Source organism: Urocitellus parryii, unplaced genomic scaffold (assembly GCF_045843805.1).
Source record: "Urocitellus parryii isolate mUroPar1 unplaced genomic scaffold, mUroPar1.hap1 Scaffold_60, whole genome shotgun sequence".
Classification (NCBI taxonomy): Eukaryota; Metazoa; Chordata; class Mammalia; order Rodentia; family Sciuridae; genus Urocitellus; species Urocitellus parryii.
This window is the reverse complement of record NW_027554101.1, coordinates 687,588-711,401: the sequence shown is the minus strand read 5'-3', so window position 1 is coordinate 711,401 and position 23,814 is coordinate 687,588. Positions and strand designations below refer to the sequence as shown.

Genomic DNA, 23,814 nt, shown 5'->3' with positions numbered 1-23,814 from the left:
TCAGTCCCAGTCCCCCTCCCCCTCGGGGTTGTCCTCCCGCGGCGCCTCCAGGTCGTTGAAGTGGAAGTTGGCCATCATGTCTCGCATGGCCAGCATCAACCGGTTCAAGCCTTGGTTATGGTTCAGACCCCCAGGCACTCCTTCCTCTGGCCTCTCCCCCTGCAGCAGTGAGACATGTCTGAGCAGGGCCTCTCTGTGCTGGGACTGGGGACCTGGGGCCCAAGCAGGGAGATGCGTCATCAAGCCCGGGGTGGCCTACACCCCAGCACGGGAACTGGACCCTCCTCAGGTGCCTGTCGAGGACATGAAGCTCTGAAAAACCAAAGGCACATGTCTACCCAGGCCAGTGCGAGTTAGGGGGCCGAGCAGCCCTGCAGCTCCCAGGAGCTGTCGGCCCCGCTCCTGCACTGCCCAGCATGGTGCTGATGCTGGACATCTGCATGCAGACGACTGGCTTGAACCACTCAGCACAGAAGCTGAGACATGCCCAACCTACCTCCACAGTGTAATTTGGCAACAGTGACCGGAAGAAGAGGGCAACTGTGTTTCCATGGCTGACAGGACTTAACCTGAAACAGGAAGTCAAGAGAAGTCATAAAACAAAGCTAGACTCCCCTTGACTCCTCCCAAGGCAGGTCAGGGTCCGGCTTGGGGTGGGGCCATGGACACCCAAGGACAACTGGGAAGGAAAGGAAGGGGCCCGGAGGTGGCTCTTCAAGGAGCCTAGTCTGTGAAATGACCACACCCAGGCTGTCCTCTGCCATGGCACAGGCCTTGTTTCCAAGAAGAACTGCAGTCTCACTGGGCATGGTGGCCATGCCTGTGCCAGCGACTTGGGAAGCTGAGGTAGGTGGATCATGAGTTCAAAGCCAACCTGGGCAAATCAGCAAGATGGCCCCAACATTTAAAAAAGTGCTGGGGCTGTAGCTCAGGGGTAGAGCACCCAGGTTCAATCTCCAGCACCACAAAACAGTAAAGGGCTGCAGGTGCACACCTCCTTCAGCACCAGGCCAGCAGAGAACACAGCCACAGGCAGGGGATGCCATGGCCACTGTCTGCTGGATGCCAGGGCCACACCCATGCTCTGAGGAGGAGAAAGTCCATGTGGGCAGAGAGCAGAGCAAGGTGCCTCTCTACCGCTGACCAACGACCTCCTCCTGAGCTACTGGGGAGCTTGACACAATGGGCTTCACTGTGAACACACAGTCTCATTACAACTTCTACAAAGTTGGTGGGGAAAGGTGGGGCTGGAAGGCAGCCTGCCTTAAAAGGGAGGGCTGCCAGCAGCTCTGGGGCTTACCCCAGACAAGCAGCTCCTCAGCACATTTTTTCCCCTGCCAGGATGGAACCCAGGTCACACATACTAGGCAAGTGCTCTGCCACTGAGCTAAACCCTGGACCTTTTGATTTTGAGAAAGGGTCTTGCTAAGCTGTTGGCCTTGAACTTGTGATCCTCCTGGTCTCAGCCCTGAGTATCTGAGATTATAGGTGTGGCTCTAACACCAGAAGTAAAGGTGAAAGGGCTCTTGTTGGCTCTGAAAGCTGCCCACACTCCAGGGGCAGCCTGTAGGCGGGCTCTGATGTGTTTCTTTGTCACTTTCTGTCCCACCAACCCACTCTCCTTGCCCAGCCTCATGGGCCTTCTTGCTCCCTTCCTGCTGCTCTGGGTATCTCTCAGTGCACTTTGGACCTTACCCTTATCTCTAGGTTCTACAATTCTCATCTGTTCCTACCACGGCAGCTGACCACAGGCAGAGTGGCTTCTTATTCTGCTTCTCACTGCGTTTTGTAGTATCTGCTACAAAATCTGGAAAGAAACGCTCAGAGTTGGGTGGATATGTGCAAAGGCAGCTGTGTCCTGAGTGTCACTGCTGCTCCCTCTTCCCTGTGCCTGACCCCTGGCCTTCTGGGCTGCCTTCGGTGGGCATCGAGCCCCGGGGAGCCCCGAGGCACTAACCTGGGTCTGCACAAGCACAGTGGGGGTGAGGGCATTACCTCTCTGGTCTGACGTAGGAGTAGATGTTGTCCAGGGGAGGCAGAGGGTCAAACCCCATCACAGACTGTGTGGTCACATCCTTTAGAAAGGGGAGAAACGGTGATGCTAGAGCCTTCTGGGGCAGGTCACTCAACAGAGAAGGGGAATGGGCTTGGCTTTCTGACCCTGAGCAGGGGCATGGTGGGAAAGGTCAAACACACAGGAAGTGCCCACGCATGCCATGATCAAACTCACTGTGGTGCCCAAGCCACACAGCATGGGCTGAACCACGTGTCACACAAAGCCGGCACAGCCCTGTCCGGCCTCTCTACCCTCTCCCGCCAGCACCACGCTGTCACTACTCATCAGAACAAGCCTTCCTGGCCAGAAGAGGTTTGAAGTGCTATCCTGAGGATCAGCAGAGCAGCTTAGGTAAATTAGTGGTGTCGAGGGCCCCAAGGTACCCCCTGTCCTGGCCGCCCTGACCTGCCTCTTCCTACGCACCTGTGGTGCCCTTGAGGTTTCCCCACAGCAGCAGCCTGCTCTCAGCAGTGTTGCATGCAGGCCTGGCCACCAGCAAGGCACATGGGGCCAAGACCATGGGTGTAGCAGCTCCTGGATTGACCAGCACCCCAGTAGGCTGAGGGAAGGTACTCATGCCCCCTTTGGCCTCACCCGCCCTCCTGCCTGTGGGCTACCAGGAGCAGGAGGGGAACAGTCACACAGCCCACCATCACGCCCTCCTCCTTACCTGGGGAAGCGCAGCAACAGCCTCCCTGATCTCCGAGAGGATCACATGGCGATGGATGTTTCTGGGTGCACGCTGGTAGAGCATCTGAGGCCTGAGGCCAGGGCAAACAGCATCAGATTAACCAGTGCCCACCCTGAAAACTGCTAAGCCCTTCCTCCCTGGCAGGTCTCCATCTCCCAAGGATGTCCAGCTTCACCCCCAGACGGCCAGGCAGTCAGTCCATGGTGTGCTGAGTGAGTCTCTGAAGAACCCGAGTGTCACTACAGCTGCAGCATAGGGCCTGCCCCTGCTGGACACAGTGGGGCGGAGAAGTTGCACAGGGAGCAGAACGTGCTCCTGCCCATTGAAACATCCCCTCTAGTGTGGAGAACAGATGAGTGCACAGTGAATACTGGCTGCGAGGGCCAGGGTGCCAGGGCCCCCACTCTCCCATCATTTCTTCAATTTTACTTCCACAGCAGAGGGCTTCCTCTGGGCAGTTAGGGGAGACTCCTGGCCAGCACAGATCACAGAGTCCTCACTGTACCAGCCAGCCTGGCCACAGCAGTCCCAGACCACAATGCTAACAGGGCCAAAGGCCAGACCATGGGTGGGAGTGGGCCAGGGATGCTGCTTGCTGCTATCTCTGCCAGCAGGTGTGAGCCTGGCACCTGCTATAGCAGATGTGAGAACCAGGCGCATAGCAGTAGGCAGGACAGAATATGGGCAGACCCATGCCACACCTACAATCCCACCTGGACAGTGGCAGCAGCCTTGGGGTCTACTAGCTCACCCACAGGAGAGCAGGACTATGCCAGCGGCAGCAGACATGAAACCACTCTGGCCCACAGCATCTAACATCAGAGGGTGCCCAGAGAGGGCAGGAGGGGCTGACCTGCACGAATACCCAGCATCTCACCTGTTCACACAAGCCTCCACAGCGGGGTCCCCAGCGTCCACTGCCTGAAGAACCTCACGGACATTTTCCTCCAGCCAGCTCATGGTGGCAGGCTTTTTCCAGAGGAAGTGCGACCTCCCGAGGTACAGACTCACCAGCTGGGTCAGGGCAGGGGGCTGGCTGTGGGAGCAAGGCCAGGGTCAGGGATGGGGGGCTGGGTGGAGCAAGGCCAAGGTCAGGGATGGGGAGCTGGGTGTGGGAACAAGGCCATGGTCAGGGAAGGGGACTGGCTGTGGGAGCAAGACCTGGGGCAGGGATGGGGAGCTGGGTGGAGCAAGGCCACGGTCAGAGATGGGGGGCTGGCTTTGGGAGCAAGCCTGTGTTAGGGATGGGGAGCTCGGTAGAGCAAGGCCTGGGTCAGGGATGGGGGGCTGGCTCTGGGAGCAAGACCTAGGTCAGGGATGAGGAGCTGGGTGGAGCAAGGCCAGGGTCAGGAATGGGGGCTGGGGGAGCAAGGCCTGGGTCAGGGATGGGGGACTGGCTTTGGGAGCAAGGCCAGGGTCAGGGATAGGGAGCTGGGTGGAGCAAGGCCAAGGTCACGGATGGGGAGCTGGCTGTGGGGGCAAGGCCAAGTTCAGGGATGGGGGCTAGGTGGAGCAAGGCCAAGGTCAGGGATGGGGAGTGGGGTGTGGGAACTAGGCCATGGTCATGGCAGGGAACTGGCTGTGGGAGCAAGACCTGGGTCAGGGATGGGAGCTGGGTGGAGCAAGGCCAAGGTCAGGGATGGGGAGCTGGGTGGAGTAAGGCCTGGGTCAGGGATGGGGGGCTGTCTCTGGGAGCAAGACCTGGGTCAGGGATGGGGAACAGGCTGTGGGAGCAAGGCCAGGGTCAGGGATTGGGGACTGGCTGTGGGAGCAAGGCCAGGGTCAGGGATGGGGAGCTGGGTGGAGCAAGGGCAAGGTCAGGGATGGGGAGCTGGGTGTGGGAGCAAGGCCTGGGTCAGGGATGGGGAGCGGGGTGGAGCAAGTCCTGGGTCAGGGATGGGGGACTGGCTGTGGGAGCAAGGCCAGGGTCAGGGATGGAGAGCTGGGTGGAGCAAGGTCTGGGTCAGGGATGGGGGACTGGCTGTGGGAACAAGGCTTGGGTCAGGGATTGGGGGCTGGCTGTGGGATCAAGGCCTGGGTCAGGGATGGGAGCTGGGTGGAGCAAGGCCAAGGTCAGGGATGGGGAGCTGGCTGTGGGAGCAAGCCTGGGTCAGCGATGGGGAGCTGGGTGGAGCAAGGCTTGGGTCACGGATTGGGGGCTGGCTGTGGGATCAATGCCTGGGTCAGGGATGGGGAGCTGGGTGGAGCAAGCTCTGGGTCAGGGATGGGGGGCTGGCTCTGGGAGCAAGACCTGGGTCAGGGATGGGGAGCTGGGTGGAGCAAGGCCAGGGTCAGGGATGGAGAGCTGGGTGGAGCAAGGTCTGGGTCAGGGATGGGGGACTGGCTGTGGGAACAAGGCTTGGGTCAGGGATTGGGGGCTGGCTGTGGGATCAAGGCCTGGGTCAGGGGTGGGAGCTGGGTGGAGCAAGGCCAAGGTCAGGGATGGGGAGCTGGGTGGAGCAAGGCCAGGGTCAGGGATGGGGAGCTGGCTGTGGGAGCAAGCCTGGGTCAGCAATGGGGAGCTGGGTGGAGCAAGGCTTGGGTCAGGGATTGGGGGCTGGCTGTGGGATCAATGCCTGGGTCAGGGATGGGGAGCTGGGTGGAGCAAGGCCAAGGTCAGAGATGGGGGGCTGGCTTTGGGATCAAGCCTGTGTCAGGGATGGGGAGCTGGGTGGAGCAAGGCCTGGGTCAGGGATGGGGGGCTGTCTCTGGGAGCAAGACCTGGGTCAGGGATGGGGAGCTGGGTGGAGCAAGGCCAGGGTCAGGGATGGGGAGCTGGGTGGAGCAAGGCCAAGGTCAGGGATGGGGAGCTGGCTGTGGGAGCAAGGCCAGGGTCAGGGATGGGGGGCTGGGTGGAGCAAGGCCAAGGTCAGGGATGGGAGCTGGGTGTGGGAAGTAGGCCATGGTCATGGTAGGGGACTGGCTGTGGGAGCAAGACCTGGGTCAGTGATGGGAGCTGGGTGGAGCAAGGGCAGGGTCATGGATGGGGAGCTGGGTGGAGCAAGGCCTGGGTCAGGGATGGGGGACTGGCTGTGGGAGCAAGGCCAGGGTCAGGGATGGGTGACTGGTTTTGGGAGCAAGGCCAGGGTCACGGATGGGGAGCTGGGTTGAGCAAGGCCAAGGTCAGGGATGGGGAGCTGTGTGTGGGAGCAATGCCTGGGTCAGGGATGGGGAGCTGGGTAGAGCAAGTCCTGGGTCAGGGATAGGGTACTGGCTGTGGGTGCAAGGCCATGGTCAGGGCAGGGGAGTGGCTGTGGGAGCAATACCTGGGTCAGGGATGGGAGCTGGGTGGAGCAAGGCATGGGTCAGTGATTGGGGACTGGCTGGGGTACAAGGCCTGGGTCAGAGATGGGGGGCTGGGTGGAGCAAGGCCAGGGTAGGGATTGGGAGCTGGCTGTGGGAATATGGCCAGGGTCAGGGCAGGGGCCTGGCTGTGGGAACAAGGCCTGGGTCAGGGATGAGGAGCTGGGTGGAGCAAGGCCAAGGTCAGGGATGGGGAGCTGGGTGGATCAAGACCTGGGTCAGGGATGGGGAACTGGGTGGAGCAAGGCCAGGGTCAGGGATGGGGAGCTGGCTGTGGGAGCAAGCCTGGGTCAGTGATGGGGGGCTGGCTGTGGAGCAAGGCCTGGGTCAGGCATGGGGGGCTGGCTGTGGAGCAAGGCCTGGGTCAGGGATGGGGAGCTTGCTGTGGGAGAAAGGCTTGGGTCAGGGATGGTGGGCTGGCTGTGGGAATAAGGCCAGGATCAGGGATGGGGAGCTGGGTGGAGCAAGGCCAGGGTCAGGGATGGGGAGCTGGGTGGAGCCAGGCCTGGGTCAGGGATGGGGGACTGGCTGTGGGAGCAAGGCCCGGGTTAGGGATGGAGAGCTGTGTGGAGCAAGGCCTGGGTCAGGGATGGGGAGCTGGCTGTGGGAACAAGGCCTGGGTCAGGGATTGCAAGCTAGGTGGAGCAAGGCCAAGGTCAGGGATGGGGAGCTGTGTGGAGCAAGGCCAGGGTCAGGGATGGGGTGTTGGCTGTGGGAATAAGGCCAGGGTCAGGGATGGGGGACTGGCTGTGGGAGCAAGGCCATGGTCAGAGATGGGGAGTTGGGTGGAGCACGGCCAGGGTCAGGGATGGGGAGCTGGGTAGAGCAAGGCCAGTGTCAGGGCAGTGGGCTGGCTGTAGGAGCAAGGCCAAGGTCAGGGATAGGGAGCTGGCTGTGGGAGCAAGGTCAGCTTGTAGGATGGGCGCTGGCTTTGGGAGCAAAGCCTGGGTCAGGGTGGGACCTGACTGTGGGAGCAAAGCCTGTGAGCAGATCCCCTAGCAGGACCTTCTTTAGCAAAAAGAGGCTGTCTCTCAGCTACTGATGGACAGTTCACCTCCTGAAGGGAGGGCATACAGGTCTGCGACTTCGAATTGGTGCTGTCTGTGCTCCTCAGCTGACTGAGTTGCTCAGTGTACATGTGTGTCTGCAGAGAGCAAGTGCAGAGGACGAAGGCTGGCTAGGGGACGGGGATTCTGGGGTGGACCCCCATAACATGTTTTTATTTCATTTATGTTTTCTTTTTATTTCTGGTACTGGGGATTGAGCCCAGGGGTACTCTATCACTAAGCCACATCCCCAGCCTTTTTTATTTTTCATATCTTATATATTTTTAGTTCTAAATGGACACAATATCTTTATTTTATTATTATTTTTATGTGGTACTGAGGATCAAACCCAGTGCCTCACAAGTTAAAGGCAAGTGGTCCACCACTGAACCACAACTCCAGCCCCCTTTATTTTTTACTTTGAGACAGGGTCTCGCTGAGTTGTTGAGGCTGGATCCCCCTCCTCAGCCTCCAGAGTTGCTGGGATCATAGGCTGTGCTACTACACCTGGCTGTCTCCTCTGTATTTTTTATGAGAAACATGAAAAAGGTGATATGTGCCAATGCAGAACGTGGAACATACCAGCAACGAGAGCCCCTCTGCCCACAGCCAGTGCCTGTGGGTCATGCTGTCTGACCTTAAGCCCTGCTGCCCACTCCTGTCAAAAGGCATCTAGTGAACCTCATTTCTTAGGCCAGAGGCCATTTACTTGACCCACCAGTGTTTCTCTTCAGATGTAAGGTGACCCATATGTGGACACAGACTCCAGGCCTTCCTTAGGGGACAGTAACCAACATCCCCAGGGGTTTCCTGTCTCCGAGATTGCCACCAGGCTGAAGCAGGTTTCCAGGAGACAGAGCCACACACACACCCTGACCCTGCGGTGCAGAGCGTACCTGCCACCCCTCCACTGCCCTGAGGATAAGCGAGGGCCCCCAGGAGGCGACGAGGATGCCCACCAGGAGTTATCCCAGCAGGGCACCAAGGCTCTACCTTATCTCAGCATCTGGTCCAAAGAAGCGGTGATTGGAGATGGTGGCATCGGGCCGCACACTGCAGTACTCGAGCAAGGGCATGAGGACTGCAGGAGGAAGCAGAGGCTCAGGTGCTCAGTGGCCAGGACAAGGACCTGGGGCCCTGTGGGCCCTGATCACAGACACGACTGGAGTCGTGACGTCACAGAGGCTGCAAGGCCACGGGGTCCTTGAGTCTGACCAGCGTTCTGAGCTGCTGCAGGGGGAGTGGCTGAGGATGGGGGTCCACAAAGGATGAGCAGGTACCTATGCACCCTGGAGGCAGACCCTTGTACTCCAAGTGCCCTTCCACATCTCAGGGAGACTTGCCATCACCCTTCAAGCATGAGCAACAGACCCTAGGACAGACTGGTGGGAGTGGGGTCGGCCAGTGCCCTGGAGGAGGTGACCCCACAGGGCCCCATGGTAAGGACAGTGGCCAACACATGGTCACGGGCTCTGGGTGTCCAGTCCTCTGGGTCAGGGCCTCTCCAGCTCTAGTACTGTCCCCATGCAGTACTCTCCGGCTGAGTAGGCAGGGCTTCCCTACACTGCCCACATGCCGAGACCATGCCAGAGGCAGCTGCTGGGAAAGCCGGCCTACCAACTGCCTCCCAGGGACAAGCCGCAGTAGGGTCTCTCCTGAGGGATAGCCATGGCAGCTCTGTTATTCAACGTGGGCCCTGTGGCCCTGTGGCCCCCACCTCGGCTGGCCTATCGAGGGCTCCCAGTTGCATCGAACCCGAGAGGGACAGAGGTGGCTGCTGGGATGATGGGCTGAGCCCTGAGTTGGTGAGCTGGCTCTGCTCCTGACAGGGAGCTCTGGACACTGCAGGTGGGTCTGCTTGTGCTCGCTTCCACCCAGTGCTGGGGCCTCTCCATGGCTTCGTCAGAGCCAACAAAGCAGTGCTGACTCTGGGACTTCCCCTCAGAGGGGCAGTCACCGAGTGTGTGCACACCTCTGTCACAAACACTCCTACCCTCAAGCGCAAGGACGGCCTCCTCTAGAGGGTCACTTCCTGTGTGCTTGTGGAGAAGGTTCGCCACCCACCGCCTGAGTATGCAGCAGCCCCCTGGGCCTGCCCTGGGTTCAGATAGAGGCCTAGTGTGTGGGGGGGCACCCTGGAAATGCAGGGCCATACCACACACTGCCTCTGGATCAGGTCCAGGCCCCGCTCAACCCTCTGCTGCTGTTTCTCTCCCTAACACTAAACACCAATGTGCATACCCTGTATCTCTCTCCTGCCCTGTAACTAACAGCAAAGTTAGTGGACACACAGTTTGTCCCTCACCCAAGGCCCCCTCCCACCTGGCTGGCATGCAGTTGGCCCGCTGAGGTGGATAATCAGCTAACTGCAACATCAGCAGTTTTAAGGCCGGCTGGAGAACACATCTTTCTTTAAGCACAAGGCAGGGCTGGGACCAGGTCTCCACCCTCAGGAAGAACCACTGCACAGGCCAGCGTGGTACCTACCTCCAGGGAACATGGTGTGTGCCTGCTGGATCAAGAGGGAGGCCTTCTCTCTGGCAGAACTGAGCTCATGCTGGGGGAGGTCTGTCTGCTGACTCAACAGGAAGTATGCCAATGCAACCGAGAAGGCAAAATTTGGGAGCTGCGACAGGTTCCGATGAGCCTACAAGGGAGCGAGAGGCCAGGTGAGGGGCCTGCCCTCTGTCAGGACCAGGTGCACCACAGTGATCTGACAAAGCGGGCCACCCCCACACCTGGATGGAGGACTTGCTCCACCTGGGGGTCTTCAATGTGCAGAAGGGCAACGTCAGTGGGAAAAGAGCTCTGTTGAGCCCCTCAGGCTCAGCACTGTGGGGGACAGGAGCGACTCCCTCTCCCCACACAGCAGGGTCCAGAGTGAAGGCAGCCAAGCTATGACTGCCCCCACCTAGAGGGCCACTACCCTCTTCAAACATTTCCCTGCCTTTCTCTGTGTGCAATGTAACAGACATGATCTACTCCATGCTTTTCCATTAACAGGGAATGCTCGTCTCCACAGAGTTCTGTAATCTTATAAACCACCACAAACATTCCTCTGTGGCTGGTTCTGGGGACCCCGTGGGTTTCTTATAGCCATTCTCCTGAGCTCCTGGAATCTATGTAAACTAGATCCCTGGAAGTGAGACTTCTTGGCCAACTGTATAAAGAGTTATGTGATTTTAAATGATTTACCTGTTTTCCATTACTTATTTTTTATGAAAAATGTTTTTCTTTATTCACGAAAAATATGTACTGTGAAAGGTTCAAGCAGAAAAGTAGAACAAGTAGAGGTGCCTCCCCCTCCGCCCCTCCTAGGCCTGAGCCCCCTCTGGACAAGCTCTGTTCAGCTGTTTGTCCCACTCAGTTTGCAGCTGCTACACTAAAGCGAGAGGTGAGACTGATCTTCACATGTGGAGCCTGACCCAACACACCTACACTGCTGCTTCGACTTGTGTGCACACCCCACCTGTAGCAAGATAGTGCATGCTCTCTAGCACTCAGTTAAGCCCAAGACAAACCCCACTCTCCTGGGTCTGGGGCCCCAGGATGGCAGGTAGCATTTATGTGCAACTCTGACCTGGAACATGTAACCAATCGTGACTACCCAGACTGTCGTCCCCACACTCGGGACCTAGGGTCCCTGTCAGCCCTGCATCACAACCTCCCTCACTGAGTGGCTGTCCCTTTCTGTGCCTAGCATGCCCAGCTCTGTGGTCTGCCTGACTGTCCATTACTAAGCACCATCTCTACACGCACACTTGGTGCAGTTGTGTGCTCATCTTGGGGTTCTGATGCAAGGCTGCTTCCCTCTGGGAAGACCTGATTCTGCTCAACAGCAGAGATGAGGGAGACTAAAGGGCAGGATGTCCCTGGAACCCACCCTGGCTCTGCTTCATGGCCTCACTATGGCTACTAGTCACACTGCAAGCGCACACCTACCTCCCACTCCTGGAAGAGTCGGATCAAGTACTCATAGTTCCGGGCCCGCAAGGCCAGGTGGTCGACAAGCAGCAGCATGCACAGCGAGTCCTCGCCTGGCTCAAGGCTTCGCAGGCAACACAGTGAGGGAAGAACAAAGAGAGCAAGGAAAATGTCAGGGCCCAGAGTCTCTGCAGCCCAGAAGCCCCTGCCGTGAGGACTGGCAGGAGTGGATCCCTGGTGGACACTCACCTCAGGATGAGCTTGCAGAACTCCAGTGCGGTGCGCGGGCAGCCACGCTTCTCCAGGAAGCTCATCTGCTTGTAGAGGGCAAGGTAGAAGCTCCTACGTCCAAAAAGGTCCATGTGAGTTCAAGTGGCAGCAAACAGCAGAGCAGCCTCTGAGGGCCACCTGGCTCCATGCCAGTGTCCAGGTCCTCATACGAGTCTGCGAATGCATTTTGTGTCTGGGGAGAAGCTTTGTGTGTGCCTGAAGAGCTGAACACACACCAATGTACTGAAAGTTTTTTAAAAATTTTTGTTGTTGGGGATGAGATTGTGGCTCAGCTGTAGAGCGCTCACCTAGCACAGGCGGGACCCGGGTTCGATCCTCAGCACCACATTAAAAAAAAGGCCCTGTGTTGTGTCCATCTACACCTAAAAAATAAATATTTAAAAAAAGGGTTTAAAACAATTTTGTTGTTGTTGTAGATGGACAGAATATTTTTTATTTTATTTATTTTTATGTGGTGCTGCTGAAGATCAAACCAGTGCTTCTCATGTGCTAGGCAAGAGCTCTGCCACTGAGCTACAGCCTCAGCTTCCTGAAAACCAAGCTTTTTGAAATCATTATCTTGCTTTTGGTTTGCTACTTGTTATTCAAGGCAAATGAGCTAAAAACGGTTATAATTATGATCTTAATTTACCCTCAAATTTCAATGGCGCTACTGTTGGGTACATAAAGCTGTGTGACTTATTTTTAGAACTGAGAGTTTACTAGAAAAAGAAACCAGTGGAGAAAGTCTAGACAGAGTGCCCGGTGCAGCCAAGTTGCTGCACTGAGACAGGGCATGGTGGCCATAAGGTGGGGGCCATGCCACAGCCAAGCAGCGCTGCCCAGAGCAGAAAGAATTCACACAGGACAGCAGGGAGACTGCTGCGGTCATACAGGCTTGCCTCGGGGCTGATGCCAGAGGTGGTCAGCACAGAAATGTCATAAAGCAGAGCATAGACCCAGGTCTGCTCTGTCAGGCTGAATCTGACTTAAGCATCACTGATTTAAGAATCAAGACACAGGCCTGTGAGGCCTGCAGAAGTATCCCAGGCCCACAGGGAGGGCTGCCCTCAGGAGAGGCAGCTCACCTGTTCTCGGGTCTGCGGTAGTCCAGCTGGTGTGTCCCACTGGTGAGACTGAACAGGGGGTGGAAGGCACACTCCATGCTGTACAGCGCTCGCTCTGTGGGCAGCAATACAGAGGCAGGAGTCAGCCACAGTAGGCGCCTGCAACTCCCAAGACCCCAAACAAGCGAAGCACTGGAAAGAAGGGGTCACAGAATTGGGACCCTGCAATGGGACCTCCTAGGTTTCCCTGGTGCCACGGCATTAATTGCAGCCACAGAACTTGTGAGCCTGAATGAAAAACGCCCTCGACACCATGGGGTGCAACTGCCACATGTCCTGTTCATGCCCAGTCCTCAGGTGATACAAACACGGCCCAGACACCCACACCAGCGTGCGCGCAGACACGGAAGATCAACCAGAACCACCAACTGATGACGGATTCGCCAACCACATCTGTCCAAAGGGGGAGTACTACCCATCCAAGAGCACACGCAAACCTGGGTCACACCACACATGGGGCACACAACCATGGGCAGAGACCACGCACAGTGCTTCCACTGAATGGCTCCCCACATAGGTAGGGCCATGGAGAGTCTGACCAGAAGTCAGGGGTTCTGGGGCCTGGGGGAAGATAGAAGATGGCAGGCTGTTTTCCTGGAATGGACTGCAGTGATGGCTGCCCAGTTCCGGGACACACTAAACCAGGCATGACACACCTTCCACAAAGTGCTACATGACAACGTCCTGCCACCTGCATCTGCTCTAGTGGCGAGAACAGGCAGGCTGCACTGCCTACTGGGTCTTACCTATGAGGTCTCGTGCCATCTCCTGATCCTCTTGAAACCGGCAGGCATCACTGAGCTGCAGGAGTGAGTCCACATGGTAGGGGCTTGTCTGGAGCAGAACCTACCAGAAAAGAAGGGCAGCTCTGGAGGAAGGTCACAGGCAGGGACCCACAGGACACCCCTGCAGTCCACCAGACCTGTGCACACCAGGAGACATGATCACCAGGTGACAGACGAAATTCCCTTTGGACTCCAGGTGTGCACTGCTATTACCCAGCCAAGGCCTGGACCTGGCTCCAGGTGGGAACTGGAGACACTGCCTGCCCAGTGGGGCTGTCTTGGCTCCCAGATCTCAGGACAGAGGACTGAAAGCAAGCAGGTTCCCACCCCCCCTACGTGGGGGACATGGGGCCAGCAGGATCTACATGCTCCCCCTGCCTCCCCAGTGAGGCCCAAGACAGAGGAAGCACCTGGGAAGGACCATAGTGCCACTACACGCAGCTCCCAGCAGGACAGCACCTGAGTGCCAAGTCTCCTGAGTGCCAAGTCTCCACAGTGCTCCTTGGTTCCGGGGGCCCCACTGCCAGGGGAGCAGCTGCCCAGGCACTCGCCCTCCACCCACTGGCAGCTGCGGGGCCCACACACCACAATGTTGTTTGGCTCCATGGACTCCACGGCCACCAGGAACTTGTGCTGTGCCTGCTGGTACTTCCCACTGTGTTCAAACGCAAAGAAAGAAAGGCCTTTTTTCGACTCCAACGGCCGCATAGACAGACCTGGCAGGTGAGAGTGCACAGAGAGGGTGTGCTGGAGGCCAGGACATGGCGCCTCTACAGAGCACAGTAGCCCCAACAGTCTCCCTTGTGCTGTTCTCAGAAAGGACTCTGTGATACCAACCCACTCGATCTGAGGGGTCTCACAGGTCACCCAGGCCTGGGGCTGGGCTGCCTCTGGGCCAGAGGCTGACATCCGGGGACTCTCTCAGAACACCTGGGCCTGCTTCCCACTGCTTGCTTGGGCTGTCCAAGGAGCTGGCCTCCGTCTGCTTTCCACAAAGACTCACTTCTCTATAGAATTCAGATGAGCTCCGGGAAAGGATGGAGCCGAAGTGGCCCAGGACAACAAACCTCAGGGATGGGAGTATGGAGGTCCATCTGGGTGCCCGATCACGTCTGGTTGGGACCAGCAGCCAGGGTGGCTGTGAGGGGCTGGGGCAGGAGGCGTGCAGTGGGCACAGGGCCAGGTCAGAGGCCTTGGCAACGTGTAACCCCTGACCAAATACGGTTCTGCTCCTTTTGTGTGACTGTGTGGAGGGACCATTTCCTCTGGTTAACCTGAAAAACTCAAGTCTGCTAAGACAACCGCTAAATGGCCAGTGGTTCTCATGGGCTTCCCCTGAGCTACTCCCTCCTGAGAGCCCGGCCCAAGGTCCAAGTCCTGCAGATTGAGACAATGAGCCCCTATCTCTACCATGTTCGGGTTCCTTTGCTAGAAGGGCAAGAGGCCTGGTGGGAACAGAAGATACATGAGAGGCATCAGGGTTGATCCTACAAGCACAGGTCCCGAACTCCCAGGCGACCCTCACTGGGAGTCCAAGGGGATTCTTCTAGAATCCCCAACCCCACAGGCACACCAGGTGAGGTGCGTTGGTTACCACCCTCCACACATGTCCTCCACACACCCATGACCTCTTCTACAGTATGTGCCACATCAACCTGCAGAGGGCTGTCTGGATGCTTCTCTATGCTATGCAGCCGATGCCCAGAGAGGGCATTCACTTCCTACCCTGCACCTTCTGCATGGCTGTTTTCTTTAAACATAAAACTATCTTACATTATTGATTTTTTAAAATATTTTTAGTTGTAGATGGACACAATACATTTATATTGCTTATTTAGTTTTATGTGGTGTTAGGAATTGAACCCAAGGCCTCATACATGCTAGGCAAGTGCTCTACCACTGAGCTACAACCCCAGCCCCCAAATTATCATAATGTGAAAACAAACTCAAGGGCTGAGGATGCAGCTCAGCAGCAGAGCCCAGCCTGGCATGTGTGGCTTGGAGGGCTCGGGCTCAGTGCCAGCACACACACAAAAAAAAACACTTAAAAATGCAAGCCTCTGTTCAGCTGCTTCCTGTAGCATGGCACCCAGAGGACGAGGCAGACGGCAAGGAAGTTGAGAGCTTCTGCACAGGCCAGGCCAGCTGGGGACATACAAGCTGCTGCACCCTCAGGAACACCATACCTCACACACAGCTGCACATGGTGCTGCAAGGCCCACCCAGAAGGCACTGAGGCCAGCGTGCCAGCCCCCTGCTGCAGGAGTGACAGACTCACCTGGCTTGCTGTACCGTGGCCAGGTGCTCTTGGGAGTCGTCAGCCACGTGCACTTGGGGTATACACGCTGCCTCTGTCGCGGCCTGGGGAGGAGGAGACAGGCACAGCTTTACCTCCACGGGCCAGGGGCCAGGCTGGCCACCCAATCCCTCCAGCTCTCCCTGGAGGCAGAGCGGTGGGCAGGGGGCACACAGGGAGGGAGAGCAAAGCACTGCTGCGTGAAGAGGGGACCCCAGCTGCGACCTGTGCAAGCAGCTACCATCAGGTCCAGGGGAACAGGGAGGCCAACAGTCCAGCATGAAGGCAAGAGGGACAAAAAGGAAACAAAAGTGAAACCCTAGAACATGGTGCAGAGCAGGAGCTTAGGGCCACTGAAATTCCCTGAGCAAACGAGCTGCTTCCTGTGGGACAGGCTGCACAGGAGGAATGCCTGGCCATGGCCAGAGGCAAATTAGGGAAGTGGACCTGTGACCCACACCCCAGCAATATGACTCCAATCTTTGAAAAGGAAAACATGGAAACAATGAGGAGAACTGAGGAGGAAATTGGCATATTTCTGCAAGGAAGAAGACCGAGAGCAGAGTGTTGAGGGTCCTCAGGCACCCAGCTCCCTGCGACTCTTGTGTGAGCGACAAGTTGAGGGTACCAGGCCCCCTTTGGGCAAGAGTTCTTAGCTGCTGTTAGGGGGTCTGGCTCCCTTGCCAGGTGGCATCTTAGCCAGGCCTGGAAGGGCTGCACCCTGAGCTTAGTGATGGGATGTGGATGTGTGTAGACCAATCTCTAGGCTTTTCAACAGTGCCCTATTTCACTAAAACAAAACAAGGAATAAGGAGCTGGACTACCCGGAACAGGACAAAACAGCATCTTTCTTTTCTCAAAAAGAGACATGAAAACTGTGTGAGAAGAACAAATACACAAAAAGAAAAGCATGGCCAGAGGCTGAGAGGCACAACATGGCACAACTCTGCACACGCAGCAAGCAGTGGAAAGGAAACCACAGGTGCCTGGAAGTCTACAGCATCCTGGGCACCGCCAGGTCTGTCTGAGGTGAGCTGCCAGCCAGAAGTCTAGGGGAGGGGGCAGCCCTGACGGGTGCTGGAGGGAGGGTCAGGAGGAGCACCTTAAGGGTCGCAACACAGGGGGTGTGGAGACAGCACAGACAGGGGGAAGGGAGCAGACCCCATCTGTCTCAGGAGGAAGTCAGATTCCCCCCAAAGATCAGTGCACAGCTATATGGAAACCCTGAATGGTCACCAGGAAGGAGGAACAGAAAGGAGCTAAGGTTTGGTCTCTGAACAACAGGACAAGGGTGGGGGACCAAGAAGGAGGGAACCACAGCTTTTCACTGGACATACTTCAGTAGGACTTAAATTTTTGAAGAAACAAACAACAAAAAAGTGTGCTACTATAAAGGTAGTGAGCTGACCTGGTTACAGACCTGTGGTCCTGGCTGCCTGGGAGGCTGAGGGGGAGGCCCATGCAGACTCATGAGTGTGCGACCAGCCTGGGAAGCACGGAGGGCCTCACCTCAAAAATAGATACATAAAACTGAAATATGTGCAGGGGGCAGCTAAGAGGTGTGTGGCTCGGAGGTGTGTGGCTGTGGGTTCACTCCCTAGCACCACAAAAACTAAAAAACAAATGTAATTATTAACTAATGACTGATAATAACTATAATTTACAAAAATAAGATGATGCAAAAATGTAACACAGGGGCAGGCAGACAGAGCTGGGCTGAGCAGCAGAACTCGGCCTGAGCAGCGCAGGTAGTGGCTCATGTAAGTGCTTTTCACAAATAACCCAAAACACACAGAAGTCAGAAACCCATGAGTCCTCAAACACTTAAAAACAAAAATACAAGGCAAAAACTGTTAAACACAAGGAAAGTGGGAACAAACGAAGTCTGAAAACAATCCTTGGCCCACTCATGACCCAACAGACACCAGTCAGACAAGGGCACCACGTGCACACCTCACACAGTTTCAAGGCACTGTGTGGTCGCGGATGTAGCAGAGGACGACTGAGTGCAGGTGGGCCTCGGCGGCACCGTTCCTGGGAGGGCAGCTGGGCAAGGCGCAGGTACTCGAGGAAACCCACAGTGGGCCACTTCTCGGAGGGCTGCATGGATGCAGGGGGCCTGCAGCCAAGGTGTGGACACGCCTATCCTTGGCCTAACAAAGAACCCTGTGCATCAGGCACAGAAGACACCTGGGACTTCGACATGCCAAAGCCAGCACAGCTTCCTCAAGAGGCGTGCAGAAAGGCCGGGGGACATGGCCACAGGTGTCCTCTACACTGCTTCAGAGCTTTAACAAAAAGCATTCAGCTCTATAATCAGAAAACACATACTTAAAAAGACACAAGCTTCCGGATGTTTCGGTACGGAGATGGAGAGTGGAACTCCCACCTCCTACAGAAAGTCCCAGGATGGGCCCTGACTTCCCCTGGAAAAGCCAAGGGACACTCCACTGCCTGCTCACCATCAGCTGACACTGCAGAAGCTGACTAGCCAGGAACGAGTTAGGTGACATAAAACTGATCTCAGAACCCCAACTTTTTGTCATTTTTCCTGCTGGTAGAGAAACAAAATGGATCTGGCTAAAATTTCAGGATTCAAAGTTTAACAGCTTGTAGGACCTTTTTAAAATATGGAGTGCACAGTTGAGAAGGTGTGAAACAGCCTGGCCTCCTGGCGTCTCAGCGACCCGCTCAGGCCCTGGAAGGCTCCATCTGTCCAGTGTGGCTTTCAGTCCTCTCCCCCAGGGTTTCCAATGGCTCCCCCACCCATAAGAAATGAAAGCAGGTAAAAACAGCTTGAGAATGCAGCTACTGTAGGCCTTACCTTTGATCCCCCAGGACCGCTTGAGCACCAAAATACCGTTTCAGTTCTGTGTCTGGATTCAAGTGTCTAGAATGTGGGAAATGTGAGGAAGAAATATTAAGTCAGGCTTTCCTACAATGACTCGAAATTGCAGAAAGCTAAGTAAGAGTCCAGCCAAAGAACAATGACTTGGGGCTTGAAAGGTGATTTCTAGGCCTGCTTTCTTTAAATCTGCCACCTGCAATAGGACCTGACCACTACTGGCCCCATGGGGCACCCAAGGGATGCAGTGGGTCACTGCTAGGAGAGAACCTGGGGTAGGTCTCCCCTGCGGGTCCAGTGTTCATCTGCCAGGCTTCGTACAGGGAGCATGCACCCTGACGCAGAGTGGAGGGCCTCAACGATACAGGCAGATTGCTTGCCAAAGCTGGCAAAGATCAGGTTTCATTAAGCATCCACCAGACCAAGAGATGGGTGATCGTCCAAGGGTGACACTACACTGGTACAGCTCAAAACGCCTCATGAGACATACAAAGGCAAGCTGTTTGGAAGTCCTGAGCTGGGCATGATGGTGCCACACCCGTGTCTACTCAGAGGCCAAGGCAGGAGGACTCCTTGTTAGAGGCTGGTCTCAGCTACTTAGCAAGCCCTAAACAAGCTAACAATACCCAGTCTCAAAATCAAAAATAAAAAGGAACCAGGTGCAGTGATGCTCGGGTATAATCCTAGCATCCAGGAAGATCGAAAATTTGAGGACCGCCTAGGCAATTTAGTGAGGCCCTAAGCAACTTGGTGAGATCCTGCCTCAGAAAAATAAAAAGGGCTGGGGATATGGCTCAATGGTAAAGCACCCCTGGATTCAATCCTCAGTACCAAAAAAAAAAAGTCCTTTGAAACACAGATGTCTTTTCCTTACTTCTTTCTCCTTTTTTCTACTTCCTAAATGTTTAATAATGAACTCTTAACACTTCTAAATAAATAAAGACAGCAAACTGTCCTCTTTCTAAATCACTCCTCCGCGTCAAAATCAGAGGCCAAGGCCATACCTGTGCTCCACATACAGGACATGCTTCCTGGAGCTCAGTGGTGGGGGACTCAGGCGGCTGAGCCCACTGCCATCCTCAATCCTCTCAAAGATGCAGTCAATATCCTCCAACCCACTTTCCTAAAAGCCCATAAGGAACTGTTAATCGCCACACTGGCTTCACTCCAAGTGCTGTGACAACCAATAACAAGGAGTTACTTTGAAAAGTTATTTGGTATGTACTTTCTAAAAGATGATCTAGAGATGTATTATAGGAGGAAGCTCAGAACCATCACTAATCCAGAAGGCCCTGGGAACCATTGGGCCAGAGAGCCACACTTCATGTCTCACAGGTGAGCTCACATCCTCAGGTGAATGGAACTGGGACCTGTGACTCCAACTGAACAGCAACAAAGCTACCACTTCTCTTCAGGACAAACAATGAGACAAGGAGGGTCAAGGCAAGAACGGAAATGTGCTGACTGAGGGGGATCTGGTCTGTGGGCTTCCACACCCAGCACCCCTCATGCACTGGCAGGATGAAGGCTGGGTGAACAGCAACAGGGAGCAGGGCTGGGAAGGGACTCTCCCTGCAGAGGGCAGCTGGGACACGGAGACTAGGAGTAGGCCATGACAACCAAGGAACAAAGGGGCAAATCACAAGCAAAACTGTAGGTGACTCTTCTTTGCCCTTGACCTCTTAGATAGTTATACTCCTGACAGGAAAAAATGAAGACATCAAATAAAATGGTCTTCTCCCAGCACCACCGAGAGGGACACGGCCCAAGGGGCACGGAGGGATTGGGCAGGGGCCAGTCAAGTCTGGTCGCATACCGAGGCTTCTCCTGTAATGTTTTTCTTATTTTTCTGCTTCCTTTTCTTCTTCCGGAGTTTTCCACTTGCATTAGACTAATAAAAATAAGATGTTTTAATCAATGGAGAGAGAAGCTAAATCTTAAAAACTGAGAACCAAAGCAGCAAGCCAGCACCACTTGGGGCTCCTGCAGCCCCCCCTCACATCCTTCTACAGCAGGACCCTGCCCATACCCTCTGCTGTCAGTGTGGCCTCTCTTTCCCACCCTGCCCTGCTGCAGAGCTGGTCCAGGCTGCCTGGGGCGCCCACCTGCCCCTGACTGGGCCAGCTCCTCTGGGCAGCGAGAAGCTCCTCAGGGACGCTTCACCAGAAGTGGTTGCTCCCAGAAGGCACAGAGCTGCCTGGAGCACAGTGGGCAGCAGGCAGGGCAGGGACCTGCATGCAGTACCCCTGGGGCTGCCACTGATCTCAAGGACTTTAGCACAAACTTCATCAGGGTTCCCACGGAATCAGCCAAAGCAAATTCAGAAAATTATACCTCCAAGAAAAAGCCAAAACAGGTGGCACGTGGCAGGATGCCACAGCCCTTCCCTGACATGCCAGCCTCCTTGTTACCATGGGGTCCCCATACCTGCTCCGGGGGTGCAGCCTTGGCCACATTTCCTTCCCGCTTGGTCTCTGGGTTTCCACGCTGAATCCTTCCTTTGTTCCCTGACACTGCAGCATCTGTTAACACACAACCAGACTTCTCTCCATTCACCACCGGGTCATCCTCAAGATCCTCAACATTTATCTGGAGAAACAAGCCGAGGGCATTTCTGCACAGGGGTCACAGTGTTCGTGGCGAAGTAGAGCTGAGCCAGACGTGAAGACGACTTGCCATGCCTGTCACCCCAGAGACTCTATTTGGGAGGCTGAGTCAGGAGGAAGGCAAATTTGAGGCCAGCCTGAGCAACCTCAGTGACAAAGTGAAAAATAGAGGGCTGGGGGTATAGTTTAGTGGTACATCACCCCTGAGTTCAATTCCAATACTTCAAACTAAAAAAAAAGGGGGCGTATAATAAGGATTATAATTTTCTAATATTGTTCTTGTTCATGTTAAAATAATTTTGTCCTCAAGTCTGATGAGGCAATTCTCCTGTCCCAGGCTCTAGAGTTACTGGGGTTACAGGCATGACCACTTTGCCCAGCAGGGAGTTTTGTTCTTGATGCAATCAACATCAAATGACTAATTGTTGTTACCACTCTGGAAAACAGCATGGAGATTCCTCAGAAAATCTGTAGTGATACCACCATTTTACATAGTTATCCCTCTCCTCAGTTTATACCAAAGGACTAAGTTCTATAATGATACAGCCACATCAATGGTGATAGCAATTCAATTCACAATAGCTAAACCATGGAACCAACCTTGGTGCCCTTCAACAGATGAAAGGACAAAGAAAATGTGATTGGTGTATGTATGTATATATATATATGTATATGTGTATATATATATATATATATATATATATATATATATATATACACACACACGCATATGTGTATATGAGTGTATATATATATATATTTATATATCTATATAAAAATATATACATTTAAATTTCATTGTGTGTGTGTATATATATATATATACACACATACATGTGTGTGTGTGTATATATATATATATATATATACACATATATATATACACACAATGAAATATTAATCAGCTTTAAAAAAGAATAAAATTATGGCATTGCTGATAACTGGACAGAGCTGGAGAATATGATGCTAAGCAAAATAAGCCAATCTCGAAAAACCAAAGCGGAATATTTTCTCTGATATGTGAATGCTAATTCATAGCAAGTGGGAGTGGGGTGGCTAGGAAGACTAGAAGCGCTCTGGATTAGATAGAGGGGAGTAAAAGGAAGGGAGGGGGGATGGAGGTAGGAAGAACAGTAAAATGAATCGAACATTATAACCCTATGTGCATATATGACTACATGAACGGTGAAACTCTACATCATCTACAACCAGAAAACAAGAAGTTATACTCCATTTATGTATGATGTATCAAAATACATTTTTTTTTAAAAAAAATTACTTTTTAGTTTTTAGATGGACACAATATTTCATTTTATTTTGTGGTGCTGATGAAAACCAGTGCCTCATGCATGCTAGGTAAGCACTCTACCACTGAGCCACAGCCCCAGCCCCTGTCAAAATGCAGTCTACTGTCATGTGTAACTAATTAGAATAAATTTTTTAAAAATTTATTTATATATGACAGCGAAATGCATTACAATTCTTATTACACATACAGAGCACAATTTTTCGTATCTCTGGTTATATAAAAAGTATATTCATACCAATTCATGTCTTCATACGTGTACTTTGGATAATAATGTCCATAACATTCCACCATCATTTCTAACCCTATGCCCCCTCCCCTCCCTTCCCTTCCCACCCCACTGCCCTATCTAGAGTTTGTCTATTCCTCTCACGCTCTCCTTCCCTACCTATGAATCAGCCTCTTTATATCAGAGAAAACATTCAACATTTGCTTTTGGGGATTGGCTAACTTCACTCAGCATTATCTTCTCTAACTCTATCCATTTACCTCCAATGTCATGATTTTATTCTCTTTTATTGCTGAGTAACATTCCATTGTGTATATATGCCACATTTTTAATTCATTCATCTGTTGAAGGGCATCTAGGTGGTTTCCACAGTTTAGCTATTGTGAATTGTGCTGCTATAAACATTGAGTGGCCGCATTCCTGTATTATGCTGTTTTTAAGTCTTCTGGGTATAGAACGAGGAGAGGGATAGCTGGGTCAAATGGTGGTTCCATTCCCAATTTTCTAAGAAATCTCCATACTTGCTTTCCTTATTGGCTGCACCAATTTGCAGTCCCACCAGCAGTGTATGAGTGTTCCCTTTTCCCCACATCCTCACCAACACTTGTTGTTTGTATTCATAATAGATGCCATTCTCACTGGAGTGAGATGAAATCTTAGAGTAGTTTTGATTTGTATTTCTCTAATTGCTAGTGTTGATGAACACTTTTTCATATATTTTTTTGACTGACTGTATATCATCTTCTGAGAAGTTCAGGACAAATAATTTAAAAAAAATAAAATGACTATCACAGGTGTGGTGGTACATGCCTATAATCCTAGTGGCTGAGGCTGATCGCAGGTTCAAAGCCAGCCTCAGCAACTTATCAAAGCTGTAAGCATCCTAGTGAGAACTTGTCTCAAAAGAAAAAAAATTGGGGCTGCAGTTGTGGCTCAGTGGTGGAGCATTCACCTAACATGCGTGAGACACTGGGTTCAATCCTCAGCACCATATAAAAATAAAATAATAAAATAAATATATTGTGCCCACCTATAACTAAAAAAATTATTAAAAAAAAAGAAAAAAAAATTAAAAAGGGCTGGGGATGTGGCTTAGTAGTTAAGCACCCTTGGGTTCAATTCCCAGTACCAAAGGAAAAAAAATCAAATGACTATCAAAAATAAAGATGACACAGTGTTGGCAAGTTTAAAACCACCACAGCATTTCAAGTCTTTATTCCAGCCTAACAGCATCAGCCTGAACACTGAAATTTATTTTTAATTTTTTTTTGTTATTTAAAGCACAATTTAAACGTATTTCAATTACCATCAGGGAACAGCAACTATACTG

At 53.6% G+C, this 23,814-nt stretch overlaps 1 protein-coding gene across 1 annotated transcript in view; it reads right to left on the bottom strand.

Annotated features, from left to right (window-relative positions):
* Positions 1–23,814, bottom strand: part of LOC144252813 (ribosome quality control complex subunit TCF25-like) — a 29,218-nt gene continuing 5,404 nt past the window's right edge. The window contains 17 exon segments of the mRNA XM_077794920.1: positions 1–159; positions 497–569; positions 1,996–2,075; positions 2,727–2,817; positions 3,625–3,783; positions 8,090–8,177; positions 9,584–9,743; positions 11,039–11,144; positions 11,270–11,362; positions 12,379–12,472; positions 13,164–13,263; positions 13,788–13,918; positions 15,481–15,563; positions 18,323–18,388; positions 19,348–19,466; positions 20,160–20,234; positions 20,771–20,932. Coding sequence (XP_077651046.1) covers positions 1–159; positions 497–569; positions 1,996–2,075; positions 2,727–2,817; positions 3,625–3,783; positions 8,090–8,177; positions 9,584–9,743; positions 11,039–11,144; positions 11,270–11,362; positions 12,379–12,472; positions 13,164–13,263; positions 13,788–13,918; positions 15,481–15,563; positions 18,323–18,388; positions 19,348–19,466; positions 20,160–20,234; positions 20,771–20,932 — 1,839 coding nt within the window.